This window comes from Lissotriton helveticus, chromosome 1_1 (assembly GCF_964261635.1).
Source record: "Lissotriton helveticus chromosome 1_1, aLisHel1.1, whole genome shotgun sequence".
In the NCBI taxonomy this organism is placed as follows: Eukaryota; Metazoa; Chordata; class Amphibia; order Caudata; family Salamandridae; genus Lissotriton; species Lissotriton helveticus.
The window spans coordinates 1,360,953,395-1,360,967,888 of NC_136057.1; the positions used below are offsets into that span (position 1 = coordinate 1,360,953,395).

Genomic DNA, 14,494 nt, shown 5'->3' on the forward strand with positions numbered 1-14,494 from the left:
GGGCGCGGATTGAGGAATATTATAATTTTATATTCCAACACCAGTCCACGTAACAGTAGGGAAGGTGTTGGAATATGAAATTACAATATTCCTTAACCAACAGCGCCATCCAGCGCAAGTCGTAGTAACGACTTGCGTTGTAATGGCAGCGTGGTAAAGGTCGTGCGGTGTAAACACCGTGTTGTAAACGACGTTTACCGCTGGTGGCATGCTGCTGCTGGCTCAGTCAACTGAAAAAATAAACAAAATAATCACAGATGCGTGGAGGAAAGTACTTTTTCTGTGGACGCACACAACTTCTGCCCAATCAAAACTTGTACTCCTGGCTACCAACATGTGGGTGGATGTAAATCCCCTCTCTGTAGTACGCCTTAAAGCTTGATAACATTCTGTATGGGGACAGCAGTACTGTCAAGTCAGACTTAAAAATGGCCGCCTCCTACTAATTACATCTGGACATACACTGGGCACCCTGAGATTTACAGCATGCAGTTTCATGGGAGTCAGGTATGCCGGGTGTAGGTAATTAAAATTTATATATTTAAAGCTGGAGTTCCTAGAGACTGACATTGGGAAGCTTCCAAATCCTATCCCACTCTTTCTCCATGAATGTTTTACCTAGGTGTTGCTCCTACTTAAAACTGGATTGTTCAATATTTTTCGCACTCCTCATTCTAAGTGCCCTATTACCATTGGGTCACAGCTTTGCGACTCACACCCATCCTAAGCAATAAGTCTTGTGCCCTATCCGAAGAGGGTTCGCAGACTCAGTTTCCCACGCCCTGCGTGCCACATGACTTAGCCTATAATAGGCAATCACATGTCCTGCTCGCAAATTAAACTTCCTCCTATGGCCGTCAAATGTTTTCACTCTCCCGGCTTCACACAGGTCATCTATTTTCCCGAGAGTCTAATGATTTCACGGATTTTGCCAATATGGTGTTTTCTCTGTACCACTCCTCTCCTCGTGTAGAAGATAGAGATGTAACCTTGACAGTCCTAGCTATTTGTTGTTATTGAATAAATGTGAGGTACCAGCAGCTTCCAGGTGATTAATTATATATAAAATACTGTACCCACAATGGGTGATGCTTTGCCCACAGGAACTTACAGCCTTATTCATCAACGGGCCGTTTTGCGAGCCCCTAATAGCGATTCATAGCGAATCGCTATTAAGGACTCGCAAAACGGTATTCATGTAGGAATTGCTAAATAAATAGCGATTCCTACACATTCCTTATTTGCGAGTAGCAAATTGCTAATCGCAAATAAGGAATAACTCCCCATTCATTCCTATGGGCCAAAAGGCCCATAGGAATGAATGGGGAGTATTCCTTATTTGCGATTAGCAATTTGCTACTCGCAAATAAGATAGCGATTTAAAGGGTGCCAGGGGTGTCCAAAGGAGACCCTGTAGCACCCCTTAAATGCAAATTGAAACAGGTGTTGCGCAACATGCAACTTAGAAAAATGCTTTTAAAAGCATTTTTCTAAGTTTTTGCTATTTACCGAGAGGTCTGACCTCTCGGTAAATAGCGGCCCAAAATTGCATTTTCGCAATTTTAAAATGCTTCATGAATTGCATTTAAGGAATCTCAAATAGAGATTCCTTAAATTCAATTCTTCGCAAATGTGCGAATTCTTAAATAGCGAATTTTGCATTTGGGATGATGAATCCCAAATGCAAAAATTGCACTCGCAAAAGGCAAGATTCTGAGAATCTTGCCCTTTGCGAGTGCAATTTAGCTTGATGAATCAGGCGGTTAGTTCCGGGCACAGTTAGAGCCTACCTACAGAGAACAGTCACGACCAGAGTAACCAAAATATTAATTGAAATAAAAAGGTTCAGTGCATGACAAACTGTATTACCCTAAATGAGTATGAAGCACCCAGCCCTGATGAATGCCAACACATTCACAGTGCATGCTGAAACATACTCACCTGAGACTATTTGCCACAAAGAAAACATTTTGGGAAAATATTTATATTTATTTATGTATTCATTACTGGTAGGTGTCTCTCGGTAGTATGGTGACGCCACCGCGCAGCTTATTAGTGGGTTTCTAATGTGGCTGCTTGGTTGTGGTTCCTGGAAAGTGATTCAAGGGTAGGGTAAAGCATTTTACTGTATGTTGGAAAGGAAGCATTTAAAAAAAAGTTTAATTTAGTTTTAATACAGTTCTTTTGCCATATTGCACTTTGCACTTTATAAAAGGCGATTCAGTCTATCAGACTCCCTCTGCGACGCTCTTCCCAATGACCTGCAGTGCCCGTATGTTAGAGCGGGCCTGCCCATAGCAAGGTCGGGGCACTAATTGTTTTCAAGCGCAATCGGGATAAAAGCAGTATGCTGACGCGACCGCGCAGTGGGCGTGGCAAAGGCAAGCCTGTCTGCACCCGTCAGCGCCCAGATTGCGCCTTGCGCCAGGACCCGTGCCCGTTTTTCCTGCCAGACTTACACCAGGGAACAATTAATGGCCTTTAATATTGGTAACTATGGTACTGACACCTTGCGGGAGGGGAGAAGGGATCAGCTTCCATTTTTTGATAACGCAGGCAATTCTCCCTTCACGGTCTCTAAATCCCCCTTAAGGCTACCTACCTAGAGTCCTTCTAGAATTAACACCAACTCACCTGACGCAGCCACCCTGGTCCCTAGCCCCACACATAACACCATTATAGTGAAAAACAAACACTCCTGACCTGCTCCAAATGTATTAACAAATGCAAAAAGAACATCAATCGTGTGTCTTTTGCTTTCTCGCCTTAAGTGCGCCAGGTAGGCCCAGACGTGGGTCCTGGGCTCACTGTGCCACTGGAATCAAGCTATCCTGGCTGATGAGGGATGAAACCCCGAAACCGGTCCTAGGATGCTTGTTTCCTGTCCAGGGAGGACCTGGCTTGGCAGTTCGGTCTGGACTGTTCCCATGATTTGCATATGGCCAGGTTCAAACTGGGGTGGCATGGTGAGCAAAAGAATGATGGATTTATCCCAGATCTCTTGAGTGGGGGTGAATATTTTGTTTTGTTCTGCTTTTCGTCCATCATTTGTGTGTCTTTTGCCAGATGTATTAACGGCCATACTGCTTAACACTGATTAAACATAAGCACAAATTGGAATTATTGTTGCAATCAGCACCCCCGGAAGTGGCTTTTCTAACAGAAACCTGGGCCAACGAAAGCTCAGGGGTCGACTGGGTTACTGCCATACCAACAGATTATTACTTAATGTCTAAAGTGGCTAGAATGGGACAAAAGGGTGGAAGTTTAGCTATCATTTACCGGTCTTGGCTCAAAGCTTCTTTTGAGCTGTTGCAGCAGACTGGGGCAGGATGCTATGTCCTTCAACATAAACATTTCTAACTCCATATCCTTCCCCGGGCTTCTTATATACAGGCCACCAGGTCCAAAAGACCTGTCCATCCAAGGTTTACAGACAATGATGGAATCCAGTTTGGAACATCCTACCTTCACGATATTAGGAGATTTTAACTTTCACTTAGAGTGAAAGCAATGGGGATACTTTCACCCTAACCGACAACCTGGAAGGTTTCGGACTAACACAGCTCGTCTCAGAGCCTACGTATAAGGCCCTCCATACTTTGAATGTTGTTTTCACTAAAACTGGCTACCTATAGCACCAAGACGCCTCGACATTCGTGCGCTCTACAAGTGTCCTACTTACTTACTTACTTCTCGCCCACTGAAAGCTCAAGATATGTGTAACAGGATAGTTTATGTATGTTGCACCTGACTGTGGTAGTTATAAGGTTTTCATTTTGTTTCTACATTGGGATACACAAATATAATACATACTTTAATTATGTTGAATACATGTTTCTTGATGAATTCTTGTTTGGGCAGCACAAGATTCTTATACTCAAGTACATGAGTCACAATGAGTCAGCATATGATGGGGTCGGCAAGGGCTATTGAGTCCCAGTACTCACATGGTAAAGTTCTCCTCCAGGAAGCAGCGATTCCGGAGCAGGCCCGCCCAGAGCTGTACCCCAATGATCCCGAAGATGAAGAAGACGAAGAAGCAGAGGAGGAGAACGTTACCCAACATGGGGAGCGTGTCCAGAAGCAGGTTCACCAAAATCCGCATACCTGTATGGCAGAGACGGGGGAACAGAGGGAGGAAGAACAAATCATCTCAGGTCACACCGAGGCAGGCAACGGGTACAGAGCAAGAAAGAGTCATCACAGGGAAAAAACGACAGGAGAAATCAATGCAGGCATAGGAGAAATCATTGCAAGCATTGCAAGCCGTCAATTTGAGAAGCAAGTGGATGTGAGGAAACAGAAGGACCAGAGAGAGGTAGAAAGGCAAGAGAAATTCAAAGTACATTCTAGCAAAGTGGAGCAATTCAGACACCTGTAACTTCAACAAAAAACGGCATTATTATTTATTATCTTCAAGAATGGTTATAATGCAAAGATATTACATGCCAAATTGTATGTGATATATACAATAAGTGACAATACAAAATGTATTCAAATAACAATGGTGTTATGTCTAGAAGTGGGCAAAAGTGCGTATTTCTTCGACGAGTAATATACAAAATGTTATTAAAAGTTCATATATGAGATACATTTCTCTTGGCGATCCCATGCGCGAAAATTGTACGCGAAGTATTCCCTCTTGTGCAAATATCACGCTCAATGTATTTTTCCATGCCGTTTCCAAAGTTATGTGGTGTATGTTGCTAACGTACCGCATGCAGCTATGGCACAAACTGATTTTTACAAATGACTGTTAGATATTTTCCACTTCAGTAGTGAAGATTACATGTATACATTAAGCAAACGTTTTTTATGTCAATGAAATTTCCCCAAAATATTTCATTTTTATTACACTGTCATCTATTGTCATCATTAACAGAAACCAATATTACATAAAATAGTCATATACCGTATCGTATAATATCATTGAACAATAACATGATCATACATTATATTTTATCATAATTGTTATTTTTTGTAATTGTATTTACATAGCGGTTCATACCCCTGACAACGCGTCGACGGATGCAAGCAGGCGGGCTACACTGTGGGGGCGTGTTTAGTTGGAAGGGGGTTGAATTGACGTGTGGTCATGTGTGGGAAGCGTTGTTGTGACCCACAATGGTGACTAGAATGGTGCTCCTATCCGGTCTTGGGTCGAATTGGTTGGTTAACCTTGTAATGTTGAGAAGAGAAATGAGAGATAAAAGCTCTTTCAATTAATTAACTGCTGTGCATTATTCCACAGATGGCTATAGAATCCACTCAGGGGGAGCATCAGAGCAGCCCACGGCATTTGCTGGTTACAGCTATCAAAGACAGGTGAAGGAACCTGCAGGAATGGACCATAAACAGTCATGCTTGGGAAATTATGTTTAGGCATTTCCATTATCAATGAGGAAGAGCTTGAAAGCACGCACAGAGAAGCGTGACCATAGTAAATCTTCTTTAGGTATTAGAGAGGCAGAGGAGATGTATATATACACCCACTATCAATACAAAAAACGGGAAGCCAGCAGGGGATACTTAAACAAAACTCTCCACGGAAAGGAAAAACTCGCTTTTTCTTATAAAACCCTCATCCACCAGGGTTACCCCTTGGTGGCATGCTTCATCACTGGGGTTCTTCCCAATCTGCTGCGGATCGGGGTGTGCTGCGACCTACAGATACGCTGGAGCACTTGGTGGTGGGTTGGTGTGGTTTTAAATACCACAATGGTGGTATTTAAAATGATAAATACGATGATATGGGAGGGCAGTGGAGGGGGTGCTAAAGTAAATAAAGAATACCTGACTAGTAGGGCTCTTTGCTTTATTCCTGCCTCCAGTTGGTATGATTTAAAATCAGGGGCTGGTTTGAAAAAAGTAGGTTATGATGTGCCTATGTTTTTCACGGTCAACATGTTTCGATCCTTGCCCCTATTGGCTCTTCGTCAGGACCATAGGAACCTAGATCCTTTGGCACCACACCTTAAAGTCTGGCTGCCAATCCACAAACGGGTGCTTTTTAAAATTCTTTTGATCACCTATAGAGCCTTCAATGGTAGAGGACCGAGTTACATACAGAGTATGTTCAAACATTACATTCCCTCACGATTGTCTTAGATCCCAAACTGCCAACCTTCTCACCATTCCTAAGTTTAGACTCAAGACGTGAGGAGTGAAAGCCCTAGCAGTTTTGGGCTCTAAAGCTTGGAATACGCTCCCACCATACCTCCGTCTAATCTCCACTGAGGCCAGTTTTAGAAAGACCCTTAAGACCTGGATCTTTGCTCTACCCGAAACACAATGTATATCTTTAATCTAATATGTACCAACTCCCTAGACCCCTGGCTGTACGTTTCTCAGATCTCTTTCACTAAAAGCGCAAAGATGCTCCCTGGAGTGTAGTCCGCGCTATATAAGTAACGCATTACATTTACATTACATTTACATTACAAGTCCCTTAATAGGAACTCCTTAAATCGCATGTTATGCCAATAACATAACATACATGCAAAAGTTACAGAATGGTGTTCCTTCACTGCGTATATCTTTGACATTGCAATACTACGTCATGGTCTCTCCGGGAGGAGCGGGGCCTGTAGTCACACCTTCGTCAAGGCAGACCCTTTGCCTCTGTACCTGTGCTACTCACCCGGAGACACCCACTGTCAATATCTATATATATATTGCAAATGTATGTTGTTTGTGTATTGTAAAGGGAAAACAAATAATACAATTACCGCCAAACAACGTGTTGACTTTGCAACATGAGCAGAATAACGAATGCGTCTAAACCACGCATTACATTTACAATGCAATTCGTTGTTCCGCCCACGTTGTTAAGGTGCGAGGAGATTGTTCCTGCGTTTGTGTGCCAAGGGGAGACGTTTTCACGAAGCAAAGACGAAGAAATCGAATATACTCGACATTCAATAGCGGAAGTGAAGCCCACCTGGGTTGCGTGTAAAAACATGTGATCCGCTTGAAGATTTTTTATCGGTGGCAGGAAGGTAGACGCGCCGCCCGTGTGAAAACGCGAAAGTGAGTACCCACGGCTTAGACCACAGTTCACTATAAGTGCAGCCCTGGAACTTGAAATTACCAGTTTCCATGGACCAGACTCAGACAGCCCTGATGAGAGTCTCTTGATTTACCTACGGGACTCGAAACGCGTCGGCATCTTTTCATTCTTTGACATTTAATGCCAGCGATTAATGCATAACTCTTTGATTTGCATAGAAGTAGATGTACTTTGTATTGGGTTGAGATACTCTTTACATTTTTGCTGTTCAAGAGACGGTTTGATATTCAGGATTGAGACTGCATTACTGAGTAACAGTTCCATGTTTCACTGTAATTAAGAGCACTTTGATATTGTAATTGTTTATTATTGTATTGTCATTTGTGTAGTATTTTTTCATCATTGTAAATTTTCATGATTTGTTTTTGAATAACTTTGCAATGCGGCATTATATGGCAGCACATGAAGTTGACGACGTTCTTTGCTCTGCCTATACTAAAATAATTTAAAAATTCAAATTGAATGAAACTAAAAGACTTAAATGTCAGGATAAACTAATAAATTTTGGTTTACCCAAAGCTAGCATTCATTGTGACATTCTTAATAGAGGCATAGGTAAAACCCCCACTTTTGTGCATGTTACAGTGGCCCGACCTACCCTCTTTCCCAGTGGGCCCAACCCCCAGTTGTTCTTATCTTAGACTTTGCAACATGAGCAGAATAACGAATGCGTCTAAACCACGCATTACATTTACAATGCAATTCGTTGTTCCGCCCACGTTGTTAAGGAACGCGTGGGAAAATAATGCGTGGTTGTGTCATACAGCCATTGTAAACCTATAAGACTGTTGCCAATATCCCTTTATCAGTTGTCAACAGGCCTGTATCTGCAATCAATATCTGAGTATCTGCTATCAATATCAAAGTGCTTGCTGTGATGAAGCACATGCAGGGACACTATCTCAATAGGTAGGAGGTGGATTTGTATTCCATGAATGCCCACTCACTAGCCCTTCTCAGAAGAACAGCAAGGCCTGGCCACTTGCAGTTTGAGAAGTGTCTAAACCTGAGGCTTCCTTTGAATTTAAGCCCTGTTCACATGGACCTCTTGGTCCACCCTCTAGGGTACCTGTTCTGTACCCCTGCACATTTGTGCTGGGCTTGCAGCATATATGGTACCCATGAATCCCTGTTATGTTATGGTATTCTTATTTGCATGGCGCACACATTACCCAATAGGGTATTCCTGGCATCTATGAAGGAGCAGAATGGGCTGTCTGATGGAGGCCTATTGGAGGAGACAGGTCTTCAGTTTTTTGCTGCATTTGAGGACAGAGCCGGCTGATCTGATAGGAATGGGGAGTTTGTCCTAAGCTTTAGGAGCGATGTATGAGAAAGATCATCCCCCAGCTTTGGCTCCCATAATGAGGGCACAGGAGTGAGAATTAGGCTGGCTGAACTGAGGTGTCAGGCGGGGTGTGGAAATGGATGCTGTTGTTGAGGTAGGCTGGGCCTAAGCTATGTAGATTTTGTAGGTCTGTGTGAGGAGCTTGAAGATGGACAATTTCTGTATCGGAGCCCTTGAAGGTCTTTGAGGAGCTTGGTCATGTGAGTTCAGTGAGGTAGATTGAGCATGAGCCTGGCAACTGTGCTCTGAACCACCTGGAGCCTTTTTCTGAGCTAGGATGTGATGCCTATGTAGACGGCATTGCCATAGTTGAGCCTTCTGGTAATGAGGACTTGTGTCACTGAACTGTGGGAGTTATTCTAAGATGTCACTGAGCAGTTTGAAGGTGTGTAAGCTGGTCGATACGACCTTGTTGACCTGGTCAGCCATAGAGATTTGGTTGTCAATCATGATCCCCAAGTTCCTGGAAGCAATGGAGGGAAGGGAAGCGGGCCTAGCTTGGTAGGCCACCAGGCTGGGTACCAGTGTGAGGTGTCTTTGCTGAAAAGAACTAATTCGGTCTAGCCACTGTTGCGTTAGAGGCAGCTCCTGCTCATCCAGTCGGCTACTGAGGACATGCACCTAGCTAAGGTGGCTTGGGTAGTGGACGTGTTTTCTTAGAGGGAGAGTATGAGCTGGGTGTTATCTAAGCAAATGATGATGATGAAGTTGTGGGAATGGACGATGCTGGCAAGGGGGCCAGGTGTTAGAACAGGGTGGGGCTCAGGGAGGATCCCTGGGGTACTTCATACAGGCCGCCGAGAGGTCTAGGAGAATGAGGGCTGCTGTGTCTCCTTTGTCCGTGATGAGGTGCATGTTGTTGGTGGCTGCAATGAGGGCTGTCTCTGTGCTGTGGATGGGTCTGAAGCCTGATTATGAAGGGTCTGAGAGGTGTTCTGCATCAAGGTGGTTGGCCAGGCGAGAGTTGAGGATCTTCTCTTTGACTTTGGCTAGATAGGGAAGGAGGGAGATGGGCCTTCAATTTGCCTTGTATGGCGATCTGCCAATGGTTTTTTGAGGAGGGCTAGGATGGTGGTGTGTTTCCAGAAAACTGGATGCATCGTGGTGGCGAGCATAAAGTTGAGCACAGGGGTCAAGGATATGCAGGTGGGGTCTAGACATTTATAAAGATGTAGTGGGGGCATGGGTATGAGGGCTCCCAAGTGGATAGAGTGAGTGATGTTGGCAGATTCCATTATGGTGATCACTGGCAAATAGTTCAAGGGCGGTTTTCGTGGTGGTTCTGGACTCAATCTGGAGGAAATCGAGGGATAACAGGCCCGGCTGTGGGGTGAAGTTGTTGTGCATGTAATATTTGTGGATCATTTTATAGCATGGCAGATTGTTTTATGAACCAGAGCATTCAGGGGTGATCAGCATCAGAACATAATGCTTCAACAGCCCGTGGGACACATGAAAGATGGTGGATAATGCCGTTGTTTCCATAATTCACGGTGAATGGTGGGTGAAAAAAGATGCACTGGAATGTGGATTGAGCGATCCCTGGTGTCAGATCGTAATTCAAGCATTCCATCCATCACCTTGCTGTTTGTTCCTCTCGCCTCTAATGCCATGACTGGACCAGCCTGCTCACAAGGCTTAGAAATGTGTGCTCCCCGTGTCTCTGCAACCCTGGCAGGACCCGTCCACCACCAGTGCCCTACAGCTCCGTGCTCCCTGGGAAGAGCCCTTGTTAGCTCCACGCCAATGTGTCAGTAAAACAATAATTGCTATTTTATCCACAGGTTTCAAGTAATTAAGCACCCGAGTAGTGCATTATCATCATCTCTAAATAGATGGATTCTGAAAGCCCCCCTCAGCCCCCCCGCGTGTCCCAAGGCGAACCATTTCCATCCTATGTGGCAGAAAGGGAGCACTTGCCACACTTGTAGGCCAGTTTCTAATTAGCTAATTAGAGCTGTAGAATCAGTTAATTACTTGGGATAGATAGAGGAGGCAGGGGAGGAGGTGGTGGGGGCTAGTGCTAGCCAGCATGCCAGCGTCCGATTAGGAGCCTGACAGCGCCCCCTGGGGGCAGCGGATATTGCTATCTGTATGCACGGAGCGGCGCAAGCAGCAGCCAGGCGCCCGGCAGGGAGTTCCAATTTGGGGTGGAAAGGTCCCTTTGCCTTGCTGCTCGAGGTGTCTCAGCAGCTTCCCAGGGCCCATTAACCACTCGCAGGTGAAAGGGCGGGGGGCTGTGTGCTGGGGAGCTGGGGCAGGGAGGGGGGCTTGTACCTGGGGGCGCCGACCTCCTCACACACGGAGTGAAAGTGCTGCAGACGAAGCTGTGCTAATGAGTCCGTAACTAATGAGGTGTGCGACAAGCGGCGGCCCCTGTCAGGCATCCGGCGGAGGGCACTGTTGCCCATACGGTGCCCGTGGCTGGGTTCCTTTGCAGGGACAGGCTGGCTGCAGCCTCTCACGGGAGGGGTTTCCCTTAGCCTTAAACTAGGGACCGGGCGATTGTGCACGAGGCATTCCTGAGCACAGATTCCTGTAGGTTTTTAATTCACAGAGCTGTGACGCCAGGCCTGGACTGGCCTAGCCCAGTGACCTCTGGAGCTGTGCGCTATTCCACCTTTCATATCTGATCACGACAAGCCGGTCCTAGCGACCTGTGCTACTCCGAACTTTGACACCAGGATTGGGCTACTTGATGCCAGTGACCGGGAACTCTGCACTCCATCTGTCTTTATTAGCAGGACTGGGGCAGACTGTCCTAGTGACTACAAGTTTCCTGCCCCCACCCCCCGTAATAGCAGGAATGGGGCAGCCTGCATTCGGGACCCAGCGCTTCCTGTCACCCCACTCTCTTAGTACCAGGACTGGGGCAAACTGTCCTACTGGCCTGGAGCTTTCTGCCCCCTCCACCCGTTTTAATACTAGGCTGGGGCAAGTATAACCCGGAATTGTCTGCCCCCACCCTTTAAAACCAGGACTAGGAGCCTATAAAAGTGACCTGGGTCTTTCTGAAATCCCACCCACCCCCTTTAACACCAGAACTGGACTAACAGTTCCCTATCTTGAGTATCGGGGACGGAGCAGCTTGCCCTAGTGACCACTGACCAGGATTGAATTTCTAACATCACAGCTGTATCCGGAGAGGCCCACCATTTCCCTTTCATAGCTGGTTCTCATTTTTTTCTCTCTGTCGTGATGTAGACAGTAAGCACCGGCCTTTGCTCCCTCCGTCCACCCTTCACTGTCCCCTTTGTGCCTCGTTGTCTTCGCGCGGGCCCATCTCTCCTCCGTCTGCGGAGCCGGAGAACCCCCATGGCTGTCAGAGAGTGGGAACGGAGACTGAAAAGGCAGTGACCTTTCTGCCTCCGCATCTGATAGCAGCTGTTCCAGCGCCGAACAAAAGCTGCACGGAAGAAGGAGCCTGGCGAAGGGGCAGGTTAGGAGGGGAGGGGCCACAGAACACAAAACACAAGGAGGGGAGCAGGAATAAAGGGAGAGGGGGGGAGAGGAAGAAGAATTATAACGGCAAGGGAAAGAGCAGATAGGAAGGAGTTAGAGAGGGAGAGATTGGACGTTGTCGAGATAAAGAAGAAAAGGGACTTACAAAAGCTCAGGCATCAGAAACCAAGTAGTTGTGGGTGTAAGGCCGCTGAGGTGCCCGCACTTAGCTGTAGCACATCCAGGTTCAAAGAAGGATTCAATGTGCTGTTCCACAAGTGCACGAGCCCGTGCTCAGAGGTCTCTCACTATGATGTCAATAAAGGGCCAAACCAAAACACAATCAACGGAGGGTGGTCCTGTCCTTTTGAAGACACGCCCTTCTTGTATTGAAACACACAATATTCCTACCGAGGTGTAGGTTTAAGACAAACAGAACAGATTAAAGAACACTAGCAACGAATACAAGGCCTGAAAGTCCAATAAAATAAATCTGTGACATCACAAAATCGTGATACTTGTGGGATGAAGTTTTAGCAAGTCGTTTGGTATCGTCCTCCCGCTGCCAGAATGTCTTGGAAGTGGTAGAGGATGCCAATACAGTAGGCCCCCTCGGGAAGGCTTCCTCACCACCCGGCTGTCACTCACTGATGGTGAGGGGGTTGGCAAGCTCTTAGCATCTTGTCATAGGCTGGCCAAATCCCCGCGGGTTCTATTTCTCTTTGTATTGTCTTAAAATGGGCCTGGCTTCTGCTAATTTCTTCTTTGCTCCTCTCAGCCTATACCATGGTTCTGTCACGTGATATCACATTGGAGTTAAAAAAGTGCTAAGCCACCACATGGGAGAGCAATATTCTACCACACGAATCGTAAGGTCCCAAAGCGGTTCCTGTTGCTCACCTGAGTATCTCCAAACTTAGGGCTCCATGACCATGAACTTCTGCTGCCACGTGGAATGAGTTGGCATTGTGCCACTGATGTTATGCCCGAATCACATCACAGTGAGGGCATGTAGAGTATGGTGGTAGCCCATCAGAAACCCGTAGATGGGTCACTCAACATTGTCCTGCTGCATTACATCAAACTCAGTGTCTTATTCAGGGATGTCATACACACGTTCAACCTCCCCATTTGCTTGTGACCCCCCTCGACGTGAAAGGAGAAGAGATGGCGTCATCAATGAAACCTCACAAAATCAACTCTTACACAAGGCCAGGGGGCGGGACAGATCTCTGCTATGGTTATAAGAGCAGGCTGCTAACTTGGCAAGGAAGGCAACCTGCCTCCATGCTCTCTATCTGTTGGTAAACCTAATGGAGCCAGCCTTTTTGACATATTTGCCTCTTTGTCTTTATGGTTGCTTGCAGTGCCGTATATGCTAGCTTCAGAATGTGCAGTACCAGGGCAGTGGAAAGATGAGTCAGGCCATCTCTCAGTAATATCCCTCCTTAAGTCACAGAGTCTTCATTATGTAGAGACTACACCATTCCCCACTCCAATTGTGTGATGAAATAGTTTCTATAGCATTTTTTGTGGTGGCGAGGGCGAAGGACCTCTGGGTCCTGGTCGCCCTTGTGGCAGGGCCTAGAATCCTAACGCCACCCCTAGTTAGTGGGGCGTCCTCTAAAGCTGACTCCCCAGGACAGCACTACGGGGTAAGGTCCAGCAGTCCAGAGCCAAACAGAGTATGTACATATCAGCTTGTGGGCTATGGCGCATAGTTAGATCATAGGGGGAAGTGACGGTTTTGAAGAAACAACCAACAATATTGAGATTGTAGAAGTCGGTTTATTGTACAGATGCAGGGACCTCTGGGACACAGCTTCACCTTCCCACGTAGGCTTGGAAACAGTCATTACAACCTTCCAGCTTCCAGTAACCTAGTAACCCCCAAGATTCTACATGCTCTACACAAATCATAAGAAAACAAATATGCATGTGAATATAACACATCTCACTTCTTAAAATAAATAAAGTAAAATAAACAAACATACAAAACAAAAAAAAAACATTTTACAATTAAGAAAAACATTTCTATGCACACACATAATCATCAAATCTTTTAGGTCTTACATGACTCCGTTCTGAAGATCTTCTAATCAAGGTATTGGAAACATCGCGAGCGTGAGCAGATGATTCATTTTTATCAAGCATTCCACCAAAATTAGAACACGCTCTTCGACGAGATCCTGCAAATACTTTTAACTCAGTATCAGAACACAATGAAATTTTTCTAGTGTTCCACCAATTTCCGTCATCTAACATCACACTATTTCCCTTAACACAAACCACTTTTTTTGGAGATGACCATTTCGACCAACCCTTCTTGGATTTGTCACCCACAAACACTCTGACAAACATGCCTTGAGTAAAGACACGCTTGGGCATGAGAATATTCTTATTGTGGCGATCACAATAACCCTTTTGATACTTCTGTACCCTCTCTTGTAATTTTCCTAAATCTACCTCATGTTTGCCAGCTCTGTTCATCCATGCTGGCACAGCTTGAGAACAAGGAACCCTTCCCTTAAGAAGAGAAAAAGGTGTTTCTTTAGTTACAGAATGTGGTGTTGTGCGATACGACCACAACATGTTCCTAACATGATCCCTCCAAGGTTTCCTATTGGTGCATG

The 14,494-nt window shown here is 45.7% G+C and overlaps 1 protein-coding gene across 1 annotated transcript in view; it reads right to left on the bottom strand.

The window, feature by feature from the left end:
• Positions 1-14,494, bottom strand: part of CACNA1I (calcium voltage-gated channel subunit alpha1 I) — a 646,661-nt gene that overhangs the window by 453,730 nt on the left and 178,437 nt on the right. The window contains exon 3 of the mRNA XM_078650206.1: positions 3,951-4,110. Coding sequence (XP_078506332.1) covers positions 3,951-4,110 — 160 coding nt within the window. The remainder of the gene's footprint in view (positions 1-3,950; positions 4,111-14,494) is intronic.